Raw genomic sequence first — 19,482 nt, 5'->3', positions numbered from 1 at the left:
GTTTCAACAAGACGGTGCCACATGCCGTGTGTCATGTGGCACTGTCTTGTTGAAACCACATGTCAGGCATGTCCAATTCTTCCATTTTGGGCAGCAAAAAGTCGTCAACATCACACGGAAACGCCCTCCATTCACAGTAACGTTTCGGTCATTGTCGTTTTTGAAGAAGTACGACCCGATGATGCCACCGACCCATAATCCACACCAAACAGTGACTTTTTTGGGATGCATCGGTAGCTCTTGCAATGCTTGTGGCTGGTCTTCACTCCAGATGCGGCAATTTTGCTTGTCAACGTATCCATTCAACCATTTCGATAAAAATGTGGATCTTCCTCCAACTTTGCCAGCGCCCATTCACAAAATGTTAGACGTTGTGGAAGGTCATGTAGCTTCAATTCTTGCACCAGCTGTATCTTTTAAGGTTTTACACCCAAATCCTTTCGCAAAATTTTCCACGTAGTGCAGTAACAGAGGCCCAATTGCTGCGAACGGCGGCGAATCGACATTTCACGGTCATCACGAACACTGGTGGATACAGCCGCAATATTTTCTTCGGTCCTCACTCTGCGTATGCGTGTTGGTGGTTTATTGTTCAATTATGTAAACTGAGTTCGAAATTTTGTCACAAGCCTCCGAATAGCTCCCTCAGTAGGTCGACGAAACTGCCCATAAATTGGAAGAAGTGCACGATGCACTTTCTTCACCGAGCATGAATTTTGATAATGAGATTCAATAATGTGTAAGCGTTGTTCATTCGTAAGTCGATTCATGGTTAAAGTATAGACCAAACTGAACAAGTTTGACAATAACACAAGTCACGATTCACGCGTGATCTGTCAAAAACAGTGTTGCCAAAAAGATACCAGCAAAAAATCAGTCATTACAAAAATATGGCATAAAGCGCCCACGCTTTTTCACAATAGTACTAGTATTTTTCGTTCGTTATTGTTTTAAGGTTATTTAAAAAAAATATTTTCAACTTTTTAGTTCGATGTTCTATAAAAGCGTGATTTTTAGTTTTTGAAACTGTATTTATTTTTCATTTTTTAGTTTCGTATTCTATGAAAGCGTGTTTTTCTAATCTTTTCAAACTATATTTATTTTAGCTTAATTTTGAAATCAATCAGCCGTATATTCTTTAGAAAAATGAATATGAATTGAAAAATTGATATTTTCCGATTCCGGAGAGGGAGCCTGAAAATCAGCTACCAAGGCTGATTAAGGCATCAGGCACGCGTGTTAATAAAAAAAATACTTTTTTCAAATGCAGAAATACATGTAAAATGAGTTCGAATTATAGAAAGGAGGTACAGCGCCATCTGCCTGCTGACAAACAACACACATACATACAGGTGAAGCTAATAATATAAAGCGTGTAAAAAGCGTGTAATAAAGCGTGTAATAAAAAGAAACAGCGTTTCCACAATGTTACTTTGGAAAAACGATCGTCAAGAGGTTTTCCCATAGACTACAAATCCTTGGAGTCGGCCCTGCAAATGGGTCGGGACGCAGGGGGTCCATATCGACCGAAGAGTCCCCGATGCGATGCGGTGGTCCAGACGCGCCAACAAATTCATTATTGTGTTGCTCCTCCGTATCAACTACATTGAATCCCCGAACAGTCACGTTTTTTCTCTATCTAGAAGGAGTGGATCGCGAGAATATGAATAAGAATTTCGTGGGAGGAGGAATCGATTTCAATTTGGGACACGATCCGCTTTCCAATCTGTTCCGATAAGTAGAGTTTTTGCGAGTTTGTCCAAATTGGATGGAGTTGTCAGAGATCGGGGGTCGGGGGGATTATGCGGGCACGAGAATTATGCCGGGCTCGATGGAGACCTAATCGCTAATGGGGAAGGGAAACATTTCCATTAGGAGTTTCGTCGGGCGTGAATTTAAATTTTTCGGACTCGTTTTTGTGACATTTATCTTATTGCCTAATCCCCTTGGTTGTTGGCGTATCAAAATCCATATTTTGAAAATGGATATAACTATACACATCGAAAAAATCTAGGGATATTTTTATAACATACTAAATATCGTAAAAATAAATGCACGAGGTCGTTTAATTTCGATTAAATTGGTACACTCGACCACCCTGTAGATTTCTATGGGTTGAACAAAGCCTGCAAAAACGGTAACTAATCTTTTATCAAGTTTTTTACAAACTGAAGGTTTTCGGCTAAAATGAATAATCTGAAAGTGTCGAGTTTGTACATTCTATGCAGTTCTTGCTCAGCAATTAAACTGGAAATATTGTGCTTTAACATGGAACGCCATCACTTACCATTGGCTGAGATGAATAGAGCTGTAGGGCTTCTTCAAGGTGGCATGCGACAAAATGATGTAGCTCTTCGTTTGGGGGTCTCCCAAAGTGTTATCAGTCGATTGTGGCGGCGTTTCCGTGAAACTGGCAGTCCAGCCGAACAACATCCAGGGCGAGGACGCGCTACAACTGCAGTTCAAGACCGATTTTTGGTCTTAACCGCAAGAAGACAACCGACAATCACAGCACCTGAGTTGGTTAACGTGTTGCAGCAGACGCACCAGGTAACCATTGGTCGTGATACTGTCAGAAATCGACTGCATGAAGCAGATCTCCACAACAGAAGGCCACTTAGATGTCCACCTTTGTCGAGAGGCAATCGCGGTAGAAGATTAGAGTGGTGTCAAGAACATCAAAACTGGGATGCAAATGATTGGGCGACAGTTTTGTTTACAGACGAATCCAGATTTGGATTTCATCCAGATTCTCGTCGAGTAAGACTGTGGAGACGACCTGGAAATAATGAACGTTTGAGACACGTCCAGGAAGTCCACACATACAGAGGTGGTACAGTAATGCTATGGGGCGGAATCATGATCGGCGGCAGAACCGATCTCGTTTTTCCATATCGCTCCCTCACAGCGCGACAGTACCTCGACACCATTCTTCTACCTATCGTCCGTCCGTTTGCTGGTGCTATTGGTGAAAACTTCCACCTAATGCACGTCCACATGTCGCGCGTCTAGTGACTGACTGGCTCACCAACGAAGGAGTTGATGTACTGCCATGGCCAGCACAATCACCGGACCTAAATCCCATCGAGCATGTGTGGGACATGCTTCAACGAAGAATTACTCCGCATATGGGGAACATTCACACAACGTTTCAATTGAGAGAGCTTTTAATCGCTGAATGGTCAAATGTACCTCAACAAGACATTGACAATCTCATTTTGTCGATGCACGATAGATGTAGGGCCGTAATAAACCAGTGTGGAGGCCATACTTTGTACTGATTCCAATTTTTTTTGTATTATGATTTTTTTTTTGGGGTGCCAAAGAAGAGCCATATTTTTTTTTTAGTTTTGCTTATATGCGCACTCAGTATTTTTGACCATTTAATAAATTTTGTTGTAAGTTACATTCGTTTAATAATCACCCGTCAACTTTTTTTTCCTTAAAGCGATCTAAAAAAAAATATTGCCATTTTTAAAAATATCCCTAGACTTTTCCGATGTGTGTATTTTGTAGAACTTTCAATTGTTCATGTCTGGCTGGTACATATATTTTATAATGAAATATTTAAAGTACTGAGAGGAAAATAACTAAGATCTGACAAACCTAATAGATTTTGGACAATACTCAGCAAATTGATTTGATTTGCTCGATTTCGTCGATTGTCTTATCTTCTTGCTATTCCATTATCTTGGTCACAGAATGATTATAACATGAAAAAGCATTAGGTGCCTTATTTTTTGATCTGTCTAAAGCTTTCGAATCAATCAATACTCATATAACAATTAACGAACTAAGTGAACTGGGTTTCCGTGGCAAATTTCTTCAGTGGCTGGCTTCATATCTTGAGGTCAGAAAAATTATTGTAAGAATTGACAATCAGAGATCTCTCCTACATTATGTGGAAGCTGGTGTACCTCAAGGATCGATTCTTGGTCCGCTAATTTTTCTACTATATTTAAATTATCTTCCCAAATACGTCAGCACTAAACACCTAATTCTATATGCTGATGATACCAAAAATGCTGACAAAGGAATTTACCACGTGGTCTGGGATGTATTCTCTGATGGTGAATTCTGCTAAATCAGTTTTTATGCACTTTTTCACCAGAAAAGAAATATCTGAGAATAGTAGAATCTCAGTTAATGATAGTGGAGTCCCTTTCGCGAAATTCACCAAATTTGGAGTATTTGTGGCAATAATATAGGATGGAATAGCAATGTCAATCACATTTGCAAGAAATGTAATAGTAGTTACTTTACTATATTGCAACTGAGAAACATTTTTGTGACGAGTCAGTTGATCAGCGTTTACTAAGCTATTGTTCATTTCCACATTTCTTATATTATTCTATGGGGTGGTGCAGTGGGATAATCCAGGGTTTTCGTTTCTCAGAAGAGGATTATACGATTAATTTTCGGCCTAGACTATAAAGAAACATGTCGTAATCATTTCAAAGAACATGGAATTCCTACATTTTACTCTATATACATCTACAAATGCATTGTATGTGCAAAAAGTAATTATCATAGCTTTTATCTCAACTCTGATTATCACGACTACCCAACTTGATCCTCGTAACTTATTAGGCCTCCTAAACATGGAACTAGTCTGTATGAGAGAAGCCCAATATGCAGAGGAATTCAATTTCTAAATCATTTGCCTGCCTGTATAAGATTGGAAGACAACGTCGAAGTTTTCAAAAGAAAACTTAAAAACTTTCTATGTAAAGAATGTTACTATGACATATCAGAATTCATGAGCAAAAAGATAACGTGAGTTATGACACTCGGATGCCCTGGTTATCATTATAACCTTCAAAACTTCTAATATTATCATTTCATCTGACTGGAATAATTTTTTTTCACCGTAGTGTGCGCTGGTCAGGCCCTATCCCCCGAAGCACCGATACATTCGGGAGGGCGCGCCAGCATTGCCAACAAATAACCACTCCCCACACCGTGGGGTAGGTGATCATTGGGTCCAAAAATCATGTGCCCTGAGCAAGCGCAGTGAGCCAAGAATGACAGCCTTCTGCATCTGTGCGGCTAAGATTTCTGCCTTAGTGCGGCAAGGCGGTATGATTTTGAGATTCGAGAGTAGAGAAGACATCATTCCACCAAGGACTCCAACAATCAGAACGACCATCTTGACAGAGTGATCTGGATATAGTCTGCGAAGTTCGAAGAGAAAATCTCGATATTTTATCCGTTTTTTTCTCCTCTTTTCTGACGATATTCGTCTCGCCAGGAGCTGAAAACTCCACGACAAATATCGTTTTGGTCTGGTGGTCGAGAAGGACTACATCAGGCTTATTTTAGCTTGTATGAGCCTGAGGGTGGGGAACGAATAGTTCCAATAAATTCGGCACTTCTCGTTCCCCACAACGGATTCAATATCCCCCGGAGCTTAGGGCAATACCGGTGTCTCGTCAATACCGTAAGAGTGCCGTAGATGGTAATATAGCACTCTTAGGGCCGCGTTATGTCGATGGATATAGGCCAAGACCGCATATGCTGGACATGCTGATAACAAGTGCATTAGGGTCTCGGGTGCCTCGCGGTAGGCCCTGCACCTTGCGTCAGGACCCTCTGAACCCATCACGCGACTGCGGTAGACTGAGGTGTTGAAGACACCATCCTGGCAAGTCATGATGAACCCTTCAGTTTCCGACTTCAGGCCACTCGACCTGAGAAAAGCGAACGTCAGGCGCCTTGATAAGCCAAGGTCTCCAATGTTATTGAAGAAGACCCCATGCATTGGCTTATTCTTGTGTTTCCGCAGAAGTAAGATGATGTCTGCGGCTTTCATCTGAGCTGTTTGCTGTTTTGCTGAACGGGTTCCAACTCGGTGACAGAGTTGTAGTCACCTCGTTCAGAGTCGAAAACTATACCGAGTTCAACAGCTGCTCGGGCAGCTGTTCTAAAGGGAAATGCTCCAATTCCTGCTCTCTCATGGTCACGGACCATAACGACTGCGTTATTTCCAATATGGGTGACATACGATAGAAGGTCGCCTGATGGTCTTTCTTTCCGAAAGCCATATTGATGATCGCTCAAGATGTTGAAGCCTTCCAAATATTTATGGATATGGTGGTATACGGCTTTCTCTATGATTTTTGATGTCACTGATAGCGAAGCGACTGGTCTTTAGTTATTTGAAAGATCTTTCTTGTCTAAGCACGGTTATTTTAATTGGCGGAATACCGAGAAATACATTTTGGACATCAAACGATATTAATTTAGCGTTATCAGGAAGAGTACCTATTGTAATGTTATCTACTAAATGATATGTATTATTTATACTGAATCGCGGCTTGAAATTAGTATACGTTTGAATTGGAACAATTAGCGTTCCCCTGATCAGCTCCAAAAAGCGAAAGTGCTTGCCCGGCTGCACCTACCCTGTCCTGAAACAACCCCTGCGCACGACAATCCTTCGTCGAACCTCAGTTCGCACTGCTGTGAAAATCGGGCAAATCGTGAGTGAGCGAGTATGTTGCCGGCTACTATTCCGGGGGTGCACGTTGCAGAGCGGAAATCTCGCCGTACCGGAGATGAAATAGCGTCCCGAGGGATGAAATAGGGATGTTTCCGGTTGCCGCGCAATGTAGGCGGTGATTGCGCGTGGCTTCTTATCAGTTATGACCGGAGATTTCTACACTCGGACGGTGAGTAGGTAGTTGTCTTAGGCCGATTAGGCAGCAAAGAGGATTGCGTCTCGGTGGCGAAAAAAAAACGGATTAGTGTATTTGCGCTTAGTTTAGCTGGAGTACTTTAGCCCAAGAAAATTAGGTGTTTTATGGAGATGCACGAGTACTGATCAAATCAAATCAAAATGTACTTTATTGTCGAAAATGAAATCTCATTGACAAAGTGTTACTATTATAAGAAATATAAGATACACAACTTAAAAGATATTGTTGAAGATATAATATCATTGTCAAAGTGATTTCAGAATTTGGGGGGTGAAAAAGTAGTCAGAAAGTGATAATGTATATGCTACATATTGAAATAAATAATAATAATAATAATGAATATTCTCATGCAACACATAAATGTAAGTATAATCATATAAAAACTATAAAGCCTAAAAATATAAAAGTGAATGCATAGAAAATGAAAGTAAGTAAGTATCAACTTCGTAAACATTTTCAACTATATAGTTCAGAGCTAAATATAAACATCAGACAGCAAGAGCACACTAGGGGCTCTGACAAATCCGAAGGTGGCATCAGAACTGGTCTGGGAATGCCATGAAGAACTGGATGAACTTGCAAACAGAAACAAATTAACTTTGTACTGGGTGCCACGGCATTCAGGAATAACAGGTGATGATAAAGCTGATGAATGCGCTAGACGCGGATCATCAACTTCATATATAGGTTCTGAACCAGCTCTGGGGGTACCAAAATCATTGATACAAAACCAGATTAGGACATGGACCAAAAAGAAGCACACAGAGTACTGGACAAAAGTACCTGGCAACAAATACAGTAGAACCTTCATTAGGGAACCGTCCGAGAAAAGAAGCAAAGAACTACTTCAATATAGTAGGGATCGGCTCAAAATAATTCCAGGGTTACTAACCGGTCATTGTCCGCTTAGAGGACACCTGAATAAAATGGGGCTTTACAATGGAGACCTCAGCTACAGATTATGCAACGAAGGGATAGAAACAGCTCTACACATCTTATGCGAATGTGAGGCACTGAATCACAGGAGGCAGGCTATATATGGACGTACAAAACTACGCCCAGAAGAATATGATGAACATCCAACACGGAACCTGTACAAACTAGTACGGAGAACGAGACTGATGAAATGGGTACCATGAGAAGATGGGAGAATAAACGCAATAAGCCCAAGAGCCTGCAGGGTTTCCTGGAGACTTGGATCAAATGGACAAGTCAGACAGCTCCCAAGGTACCAAAAAAAACATCAAACAGAAAGTTAAAAAAATCATATAGTTTAAATACCAGTGGGTACTGAAACACAATAATTAAAATTGATTTTTTATATAATTTAAATTTCTGTTTGAATAAAAATTCGTTTGAAGAATAAAAGGCCTTTGAAATCAGAAGCTTTTTTACAGACTTTCTAAATTTAGTGATAGATGTTATGCCTTTGATCTCAATTGGAAAATGGTTAAACATTTTTTTTTCCATTATATATGAAAGACCTCTCAATTTTTGATGATATTGGAATCGGTAAACCTATATTGAGCTTGTTTCTGGAATTTCGTCGTGGTGAAATGAAAATTTTCGTCCTGTATTTTTTTGCATCAGACATAACATTTCCAATAGAAGTATGGAAGGCAAGGTCAAGATTTTATGCTTTCTGAATAAAGGTTGACAGGAATCCCTGAATCCAACTCCACACATATTTCTAATTCCTCTTTTTTGTAGTACAAACACGCTATCAAACATGTATTGGCAACACTGCTAAAAATCCTTGAAACACATGGTTTCTGAGTATTTTTTTCAAATTACTGTAGGTTATTCAAATTCGATTCTGAATTTAAATTTATCCATTCATTCCAAGTCCCTTTTGGGTATAAAAATTGCCAGAATACAGAGCAAACGTAAAAGTGTTTGGATGATGGAAATATACCTACATAATCAAAATATAGGGTCTTTGAATTTAAATGAAACAAAGTGTGTGTAGAATATCATCGACTTTTGTATTCGTTTGAAAGACCTATTAATATCATTATGTCCAATTTTCCATGAATCCAGGCTGAATTTGATCGATGACATGGGTTATGTTGGCTTTGAGAACCGCTGTGATTTGTGGCTTATTCGCATATACCTGCGACTCAAGAAAACCCCACAAGAAAAAGTCTAACGGGATCAATTCGCACGATCTCGGTGGCAGTTTACATAACCTCCATTTGAGATGGGGGTTATGCCCTAAAATTGCTCGTGTAAAATATCCAATGTGGCATAATCTAGGTTTGTTCTGGTTGTAACATCCGAAACTGTTTGAAAACTGTGCCAATCATACAGATTTTCAACAGTTTCATTAACTGTTTTGCTTCTATGAATATAAAAATACCTGCAAAAGCTTCGGCTAGTAGTAAAAAACTGTTCTATTTCTAATGGGGAATGTTTCTCAATTTAGGTTATTACAGCAAATGCAAGTTTGAACAAAATAATAAAGTTTAGTTCAATCAATGAGTTTTTCAAATTCACTTCGAAAAGTATTCAAATTGATGTTTCAAATGTTGGGTTTTAATTTTTAAAGGGATTTGTTTCTAATTCACATATTGGCAACAGCGCCTATATCAAGTTGAAATAATTTATAAGTACCTAGATATTCTACTTTAAAAAAGGAAAAGTATCTTTATAAATCAACCATTAAGGCGAACTATAAATTATAGTTCAATACCACCTCCACAAACTACATAAACAACAGTTGTTTTGTTATTAGATAGGTTAGGCGCACAAAACTTCATGTCACAGAATGTCTCGGAACTCGGAACATAAGTAAACAGAACAGCACGCCTCTGAAATATGTCATCTTTGTTTGTCTCATACAGGTAACAGATTCATTGTCCTTTATTAGCATGTTGCCAAATGGTGCAATAGAAACGAATCCCTTTAAATGTTGAATGCATTATTTCATTCCTCTTTTTTAAGTATTTAAATAATTTTTTGAAGAAAAAGGTTGAAATCATACGTTTAAAATGCGTTGTTTTAGGACTCTTTTATGAAAACTACTTGATTTTCGTCAGGAGGAACATTCCCCATTTCGACTTCCCGTATAAATTCAACCGAAATTTATTTTTTCAAAGTAATCAATGGTGTCGCCATATGCCGTTATCCTAACTTCAAAGTATGACCAGTTTCCATGTTTTCTGCAGAAGCAGATGATGTAGAATATTCGTTCTACATGCCCTCACTGCATGAACCACTTGCATCCTGAGCCATGAATATGCATTCACAACGAGAATATGCACGCTTAGTGAATTTTCATTCGAACTATGAATTGAGCCCTATTTCCAATCATTCCTCAGGGATTATAACTCGCATTTCCAATTTCATGCCACGCATGATCCAGTGAGAACACCAGCAAAACTTGAACGTCATATATAATGAATGTTCTGCAATCAATCCACGTCACAAACATCACCAAAATTAGTCCCGGGACCTCAATCCATTATAAAATCAATAGACGATTCATCAGTTTTATTGTTACATTGACGTCAACTTTCCTGTCACGAAAATTCTACCTCTAGTCAGAAGCAACTTGAGTTCAAAACCATGATTTAATATACAGGGGGCGCTGGAAACTGTCACTCCACCCTTGAAACTTTTAACGATATATTACGGACAAAACGAAGTTCTTTTTATATTATATTCTGATGTTTGATAACTATGATGATGAAAGATGAAACTATGTATATTTTTCAACTGAAATACACAAAAAAACATATCCATTCTGTTGTTAAATAAATAACATTGATAAATTTCAGTAGAGATTTTTCTACATTTAAATTTTAGTCAAAAAAACTTTTATTTTGCCAAAAACGAAACTTTTTCCAACTCTGTCGAGTATGTTTTGATATTCAACAATACTGAAGACCTTTTAATAAAATCACCTTTATTTTTAAATATATAAGTTAATTCTTTTTAATAATTCTAAAATATAAATCATGAAATTATAAAACAACAATAAAAATTAATTGGCGCTCCGGGACGACTTCATTGATTCTAGTGGCGCATTTGCTTTTTCAGCTGCAGGAAAACTCGGAAAAACCTGCAGTACTACATCATCTGAAGATCTTGATCTGCCAATATCCTCTCACTCACTGCATCGCCAGAACATTTAGCAAGACGACTATCGTCAAAGTTAACCAGTCCGTTTCGTCTTTGATCAAGGAGTAATAATGATCAGATTCAACGCCAGAACCTCAGTGAACAATGATTACATGAAGATTATAATAGTGGTCTGCTAGATTGAAGTGTTCATCTATTTCGAACCTTCGTAAGAGTCATGTCAGAGGTTGAGTCAGAGGTTGAGTCATGTTTGAAGATCACCAGTGTTATTAGATTGACTGGTGCCTCAGTTATACTCGTTTTCTTATAACATTCAGTTAGTTTGGCGCATGTTTGACAATACAGTCGATCATCAGCTGTTAAAAGTTCCATTTTCAGATTATTCAACAATAAGCTTTGCACGAACTGGTTATTAGTCATATTAGGAAACGCTAGTTGAAGTTCTAGAAATTCACATACGTTTTCGCTACATCTTGAACATTTACTACAAAGTAAACAAGTGAGGATTTTTCCAGCAAAAGATTTAGAAACACAAGATGAGATAGACTATAAGGAATCATTCAATCCAGAGTGGTCAGGAGTATTGATTCTGCTATTGTTTTGATCACGAAGAGTATTCAACAAGAACCCCAAGAATTCAGAACAATCCTCTTGTTGTCCTAACGAGTATCTAGTGGACTTCAAAGAACATGTTTCACAGAATCTGCATAAGAACCATTTCTCAAGCTGCAATCGATCCTTCCAAGTGATGAAGGGTTTCGTAGAGTTAATACTTGAAAAATATAGAGTGCAGCCGTTTTATTACGAACTTCAAATTTGTATTGTCATTTTGGTCAATTCCAAATACCATATGACTGTGTCCTACGGGCATATGTACTATTTTCTATTTTTGCTTGTTGTGTTGTTGGTAACAGTTCATTCTAAATGTGTTGAAAACATAGAACTCAAACTTTCGAGTTATAGTTTTAATTATTTGTTCTGTGGTCGAAAAAGAGATGATTGCCTTTTGATTGAATATATTCTTTCAACGGTATGTTTAATGATCTGGAAACTGCTTTGCTTTCTATCCGATTATTTTCTTCACACTCTTCTTCTTTAAAATGGCTTGGAGTGCTGAATAAATATTTACAACTCAGTTGGCAAATTGTGTTCATATGTACCCTTTAAATAATTGTCGTCTCCACATACAGTTTTCATTCAGGCTTACAGATTACATTTTATTCCATTAAATGGAACGCAGTCTGGTGTGTAGACAAAGTATTCATGCGAGGTGTCTTTACAGGAATATAACAGGGCTTATTCAATTTTTATCATAGAGACGTGATAACAAAGTGAAATTTATCTTCAAGAGTTACCTATTTTCCTGTACATTTTCCGGATATTAGGAAATTATTTGGAAGATCAAAAGAGCACTATCACATATTTATCATCACTATTACGATCTTGTATCTGACATCTCTTTTCTACATAAAAAACTTGAAAATGTATGCACCTCTCTTTATAATACAATGAGTGATATTTTTGCTGGTATCTTTTTGGCAACACTGTTTTTGACAGATCACGCATGAATTGTGTCATTGTCAAACTTGTTCAGTTCATGCTCGGTGAAGAAAGTGCATCGTGCACTCCTTCCAATTTATGGGCAGTTTCGTCGGCCTACAGAGGGAGCTATTCGGAAGCTTTTGACTAAAATTTGAACCCATTATTGGACATTAAACCATCAATACGTATACGTAGAGTGAGGACCGAAGAAAATATTGCGGCTGTATCCGCCAGAGTTCGTGATGACCGTGAAATGTCGATTCGCCGCCGTTCGCAGCAATTGGCCCTCTGTTACTCCACTATGTGGAAAATTTTGCGAAAGGTTTTGGGTGTAAAACCTTATAAGATACAGCTGGAGCAAAAATTGAAGCCACACGACCTCCCACAACGTCTAACATTTGGTGAATGGGCGCTGGCAAAGTTGGAGGAAGATCCACATTTATATCGAAAAATTGTGTTCAGCGACGAGGCTCATTTCTGCTTGAATGAATACGTTAACAAGCAAAATTGCCACATCTGGAGTGAAGACCAGCCACAAGCATTGCAAGAGCTACCGATGCATCCCGAAAAGGTCACTGTTTGGTGTGGATTATGGATCGGTAGCATCATCGGGCCGTACTTCTTCAAAAACGACAATGGCCGAAACGTTACTGTGAACGGAGGGCGCCACCGTGTGATGATTGACGACTTTTTGCTGCCCAAAATGAAAAAATTGGACATGCCTGACATGTGGTTTCAACAAGACGGTGCCACATGCCACACGGCACGCGATACAATGGTCAAATTAAGAGCCGTATTCGGTGAAAAGTTTATCTCACGTTTGGGGCCCGTCAATTGGCCGCCTCGATCATGTGATTTAACGCCTTTGGATAATTTTTTGTGGGGTCATATCAAGGCTCATGTCTATAGGGATAAACCAGCAACGACTGACGCTCTGGACGCCAATATTGAAGCATCCACCGAACGTAAATGATACATTACCTATGGTTTGTTATTTTCAAGCACAAAACAGTAAAGAATGCACTTACTAGTCGTAAGATATAAGTTTACGAATTTTATAACTTCATTTAATTTGCTGAAAATGGTACTTTGGTATATTGGCGCTATTTTGATTTCATATTCATTAGGCATACATTTTGAAACGTATAGAATGAACACGCCTGAGGAAACCTATTGTATAGTGAAACACGTGATGTGGTTTTGTGAACATTCAGTGAAAATCTCACTAAACAGCCAACTGATACTAAAGCCTAACTCAAATACGTTATCACGAATTTTCATGAAACTCATTATTACTGATGGAAAAATAACTGTTGTTCCGTTTTTGCTCTCCACCTCCAATTGCTTTCCAATCATATGTCTTTCTTTAATGTTCGCCATTCTCAATCCTAGACAGCAGTTCTAAAAACTAAATTTCTTTTCAGGTGGCGGGACCCAACGGCCAAATCTTCGTCACCCGTAAAGCCGAGTACCTGGGTCAGGTACTAGCCTCTCTGGCAGTTTCACTTGGACCCCTAGCAGCAGGTCTTGGCAAGGGCTACAGCTCTCCAGCGATAGCGTCTCTCCAACAACGAGACGCCGACGCTTTTCCAGTAACAGGTCAGCAAGCCTCCTGGTTAGCCTCCTTGTCACTCCTCGGCGCCCTCTTTGGTGCACCTTTTGGAGGAGTAGCAGTCCGCTGGGGTAGAAGAAGAACTTTATTCCTAGCAGGAGCTCCTTTGTCCCTGTGCTGGATCGTCACAGTGTTCGCAGTGAGCGTGGAGATAATGTGCTTCGCAGCTTTCTTCAGCGGGTTCCTGGTGGCGGTTATTCAACTCAGCGCGCAGGTTTACGTAAGTGAAATAGCAGCGCCATCTGTCCGTGGAGGTTTGAGTGCGCTGCTGAAAGTTGCAGGACACTTAGGTGTGCTTGTGTCGTTCATTGCCGGGGCTTTTCTAGACTGGCGTCAACTAGCGGGGTTGATATCTCTGGCCCCTGCAACTATGTGCGTAGTACTCTGGAATGTTCCCGAGAGCCCTGGTTGGTTGGTCCTGCGCGGGCGAGATGCGGAAGCTGAGAAGGCTCTTCGGTGGTTGAGGGGCAATACTGCCGACTTACAGCTGGAGTTGGCCATCCTCCAAGCCCACGTCCTCACAGGTCCCGTAAGCAAGAACCACAAGTTCCTCTTGCAGACTCTGCGCACTCCTGTGCTCATAGCTTGCGGGCTGATGTTCTTTCAACGCTTCTCCGGTGCCAACGCCTTCTACTTTTATGTCGTCAGTGTTTTTAAAGAGACCTTCGGCAGTACGAACCCCCACAGCGCCGCCGTGGCTGTGGCTGTTGTCCAGCTGCTCTCTTCACTGCTTTCAGGTTTGCTCGTGGACTCCGCGGGTAGGTTGCCCCTTTTGGTAGCTTCTAGCGTTCTTATGACTATGGCCTTGGCTTCTTTTGGGTCTTTCGCTTACTACGAAGAAGCAAACCCCAAGACGGTTCCCAATTTGGATTGGATCCCACTACTTTGCGTGCTGGTGTTTACCATAGCCTTTTCTCTCGGTATAAGCCCGATCAGTTGGCTGCTTGTCAGTGAGCTGTTCTCACTGGAGCACAGAGGCTTCGGTACTGCGCTTGCAACCGGATTCAGTTACTTGTGCGCTTTCATTGGAGTGAAGACCTTCGTCGACTTCAAGGAATGGTTGGGATTGTATGGAGCCTTCTGGTTATACGCTTTTATTTCGGTTTGTGGGCTGTGTTTTATTGTCTGCTGTGTTCCAGAGACCAAGGGTCGGGATTTGACGGAGATTGACACGGGTAGGTGATCCAACGCTATTCGGCAGATGCATAAGGTTTCGGTTAGCGTTGTGGAGAGGTATTGCTAGCAAAGGTCTGCTAATCTGGTTTGGTACTACGACATGCGTTTGACGGATTCATTTGAATGGAAACTTTAGAAGGCTAGAAATGGTTTTAGGTATCTGTACTGATTTGCTGCTTCATGGATGTTCTAGATTTCCGTAACGAGGTTACTAATTTTTTTTGCTTCTTCTAGGCATATTATAGCGTTTTAAGAATGGAAAAATCGGTTGGAATAAAATGCAACTTTCTGAAGTTGATGTGTCTCTCACAGTCCCCCCAATATTTCCTGCTTCCAGGAAGAAGTAACTGCTGAAATTTCAGTTGTGAGAAGTCATTCAACTTCAAAACGTAATATTTTTCCACTTCGAAATCAATGCGCAAGACAAATACAGTGTGTTCAAGTTTGTTCAACCACCCCACACGAATTAATTTAAAATGCGGTAAGAAAATTTCAGAATCATTAATTCAAATACGCACATCTACTTTCAATTTGCTTAAATAAGCACATGTTTTAGTGAAGGTAACAATTAACGTTGAAAGCTACGGAATGCCTTCATAAAAATAATGATTTTTGTGCTAATTTAATGGAAACCAAAGGTTTCAACCAAATGTTTCAACTTGGGAATCTAAATTTCCGGTTGAACATTAGGAATTGCGACTTTTGAGTTATGATTTTGAGTTGAAAGTCCTTACAACTAGTATCAAGTCATGAGTTTGAGCCAAAAAATTCAAATATCTATATTGAAAAAGCTATAAGATGGAGTTTCCACATACAAGTTCAGCGCATATGCAAAATGTATCTGTTTTCAACCCTACATAAAGTAACTTCATGTAACTCATTACAATATTAAAAAAAAAACTTAAATCGGAAACCGACCTCAAACCAAACTAGCTTGCCGCATTTTGTCAAAAATCCTGGCTAAGTAAATGTCATCCTTGGCTTGTAACTAATCAGGGTACACGATAATCGAGTCCAATGATCACCCACCTTATGGTATAGGGATGGTCATCGGTATTTTATGCTTAGTATTATCGGAGCTTTGGAAAAAGGATTTACCGGTGCAGTTCGAAAACCAGAATTCTGTTGTGGACGTTTGAGGTGGAAATTAAATGAGAAATCATGAAGACGTTTATTCTTATCGTATTATCGAAGTTTAATTTGGATTTGAAGGTATTCAACTAAACTACTTACCTTGTAGATAGACGACTTCACTGAAAGATTAATTAACAACTTCTAAACGATAAAACTACAATGAAATTAAATTGAAGACACAGCTTTTCAACAATGAATTCAAATAAGCAAACTACAATTTGTCTGTACTATAACTTGGATCCATAAACGTGCGTTAGGTCGATCTTCAATCGAAAACTACTTCAAATTCAATACTATGCATTTAAAACGCTAAATAGAGGAGTGTTGAAGCGTAAATTCGTAATCTGCGCCTGTATGAGTTATAAAAAGGGGGTTCATGACCAAACTAGCACACGCTGTAACATTTGATGGATACACTGTGATTGATATGTATTTCCCAGTAGTGCCAAGTTTTGCTTCATCAAAACATTCTTCTACTGATCTTGTGATAAGCTCAAGGCCTCCCGCTGTCATTATTTTACGAAAAAAATCAGGTTTTATCTATGACGTCACTGTGCTCAATGGAAAGGGAATTAGAGAACTTTTTGTGACGTACTAAGGCTAATTCCATTTGCATTTTTAATGTTTAAGATACGAACTTTTCTATCGAGCATATCTAAACCATTTTACATATCCCAGAGTGTTTGGATTGAGTTGAATTTCCAGGGGGAATTGAATTCTTGTGATGATAGATAGATAATAATTAATCTCTGAATACAAAGTTATTTGCAATTATTGTTTTTGCAAAATGGAATACAAATTGTATAACTTATTGAAAGCCAACGTACATGCCAACGTGAATGCAGGACACTCGGTATATGCCTTTTATGAAAAAAAAACTATTCTGTTTGAACTGAATGCATTCTTCAATAACTCTATTTTAACGAAAAAAACGATTTTTCTAGATAAATCATTACTGTTGTCTTCGTTGTATTTACATTCTATATTTTTAAATGATTCCAAACTTCTACGAATGTCAGTTATTTCATTTTCTTGAAGAAAGATGCTGTCCAAAGTAATGTGTTGTTTAGATTTCCTCAATTTATATATTGAATTGCGAATTTTCACTTTGGTTGTTTCCGTTCATGGACTCAAAGAAAGTAAATGGACTCAGCAAACCAATATCTACGACACAGATTGTGTTGAAGTCGCTAAATTCGACAGCGCGTAGTTTACAGGGAAAGAGGAGACCGACGATAGACTGTGACTTCCCCTCCACCGACAGTGGCGCACACAATATAATTATTTGGGTTATGATAAAAACAAAAATATGTGATATTTTATATATTTATGCAAGCTTCCGAGAAAGATGTGATATTTTTATTGAATATGTGATTATTACTGATTCAAATTCGAATATTAATTACCGAAAATCTTCGTTGTATCAGAAAAAAACAAAGACTGAAAGCAACACGTTTTGTATCGTAAGAAAGTTTTTTACTGCAAATATATATTAAGAGCTTTGTTAAAAATATTTCTATTGGAGATATATAAGTATGGTATTATTGACATTGACAATAAATGACAAACACTACGTGGGTATAGATACTCGAATAAGAAAACAATGACCTTTAAGATAACCTGGCATTGAGCTGTGAAAAAGTTACATTATTCAACAGCTATGGTGTTTAATTATGTATATAAAAGTATTCTGAAATGCCCTTCATTCATTGCAAAAGCTAGGTTGAGTTGAAACCGTACATGCTGATAGTAGAAAATATATCGGTTTGAATCTGATAGGTCGAATTCATGAATACCAAGAAATACAATGAGATATCTGGTTATTTTTCTGGACTATTTTAACAAATTTCATCTCATTTCTACAGAGTAATAAATAGTTTCCTTAAGAGTGAACAGTTTTTGTCACAAGGATTCATTCCCCCCTCTCTTAAAAAATATACAAATTATACCTGTTGAACAATCAGAAAGTTTTAATACCATTAATATATTTACGAAATTATAAAAGTATGAAATGAATATCAGAGTTACGTTTTAACATATCTTGAACTGTTCAAAAAGCTTGAGAATATTTTATAGTATTGTTTAGACTCGCTACTAGATAGATTAAGTATTATACGAGGTCCACATTGACAATATTTGAGGTTCGACACAATTGTTGACAATACTTAGACAATAATAACATATACAAATTTAGAGTGATTCTGTCGAAAACAATATGAATTTCAACAATTAGGTGCTACTTAGAAGCTTTAGAAGGGATAATCACTATGAATGTACCTAATTAGATTTAGAAGAGCCATGTCCAATGTCAATCTAAGCCAACTTTCTATGCTGAAATGGATTAGTGCTTTGAAATAATATGAGCTGAGCCTGAAATAAAACACCTGATCTTTGGAGGATGTTTAAATATTGAACAATAGTAAAAAGTAAAAAAACACAGAAATATGTTATTGAAAACGACCTTGTATTCCAAAGTACAATAAAGAATAAAAAGAACAGTTGAAAATTGATCAGTATTATTCAAAAACATTGACAGTTGATTGGTTTGTCAGAGATGACATTAAAATTATCTATAATCAGTAACTATAAGCTAAATCAGTAACCGAATCAGTTTGGCAGAGCCGCTCTCTCACCATCTGACCTAAAAGATCACTCATCATATGAAGTAATCGTCTTCGCCAAGAAGCTGGGTTTATTTGGTCGAGTTTGAATAGGTGAAATCCACAATAAACCCTTGCGGGTTGCGGTGGAGGTTCGAATAGACCCACTCACTTCTGACCTAACCTAACCTAATGCAGTGCTATAACATATGGCAGGTAAAATCTCTGTAACATGACTCTGGTGTAGAGGGACTGATGATGTGACCGCGACGGTCACCTGATCCGAGTTTCCTGGATTTTTTTGTTAAGCTCATTGCTGTTGAACATTGAAATACAAAATTTTGATGCGAGACATACCTGTGCCAAAATTGAGTCGATTTTATATCTGATATATCAAAATCTTCAACTGTCAATTGTTTTCTACCAGCACCACTCACTTATAATATAACAGTGATGAAAATAAGTCGGGTAACATTAACTAGACAATTCATTTCGAAACCTGCTATAATTGGCCAACTATTGGAGAATTTTTGTTTGTTTGGCGAAAAATATGTAAATTAATTAATCTTGAAGAATTCATATGGTTGATGAGTTCTGTCTACTTCTTCAGTTTCTGAAACAAGAATTCAACAGATAA

At 38.5% G+C, this 19,482-nt stretch overlaps 1 protein-coding gene across 1 annotated transcript; it reads left to right on the top strand.

Moving 5' to 3' along the window:
* The first annotated feature begins 6,209 nt into the window (after positions 1–6,209).
* LOC111508520 (facilitated trehalose transporter Tret1) lies at positions 6,210–19,107 on the top strand. The gene is made up of 2 exons (XM_074180981.1): positions 6,210–6,671; positions 13,748–19,107. The coding sequence occupies exons 1-2, from the start codon at positions 6,645–6,647 to the stop codon at positions 15,116–15,118; spliced, it is 1,398 nt and encodes a 465-aa protein (XP_074037082.1). The 5' UTR covers positions 6,210–6,644; the 3' UTR covers positions 15,119–19,107.
* Positions 19,108–19,482: the final 375 nt, after the last annotated feature.

The sequence above is a fragment of the Leptinotarsa decemlineata genome, unplaced genomic scaffold (genome assembly GCF_025532065.1).
Source record: "Leptinotarsa decemlineata unplaced genomic scaffold, Ldec_3_MD MMD2_tig00026307_RagTag_RagTag, whole genome shotgun sequence".
NCBI lineage: Eukaryota > Metazoa > Arthropoda > Insecta > Coleoptera > Chrysomelidae > Leptinotarsa > Leptinotarsa decemlineata.
This window is presented reverse-complemented; position numbering and strand designations above follow the sequence as displayed.

Excerpts from the sequence above, each read along its gene's own strand:
- LOC111508520 (XM_074180981.1), top strand. The coding sequence starts at position 6,645 with ATGACCGGAGATTTCTACACTCGGACG. Across the intron at positions 6,672-13,747 it reads GAGATTTCTACACTCGGACG|GTGGCGGGACCCAACGGCCA; the intron begins GTGAGTAGGTAG and ends ATTTCTTTTCAG.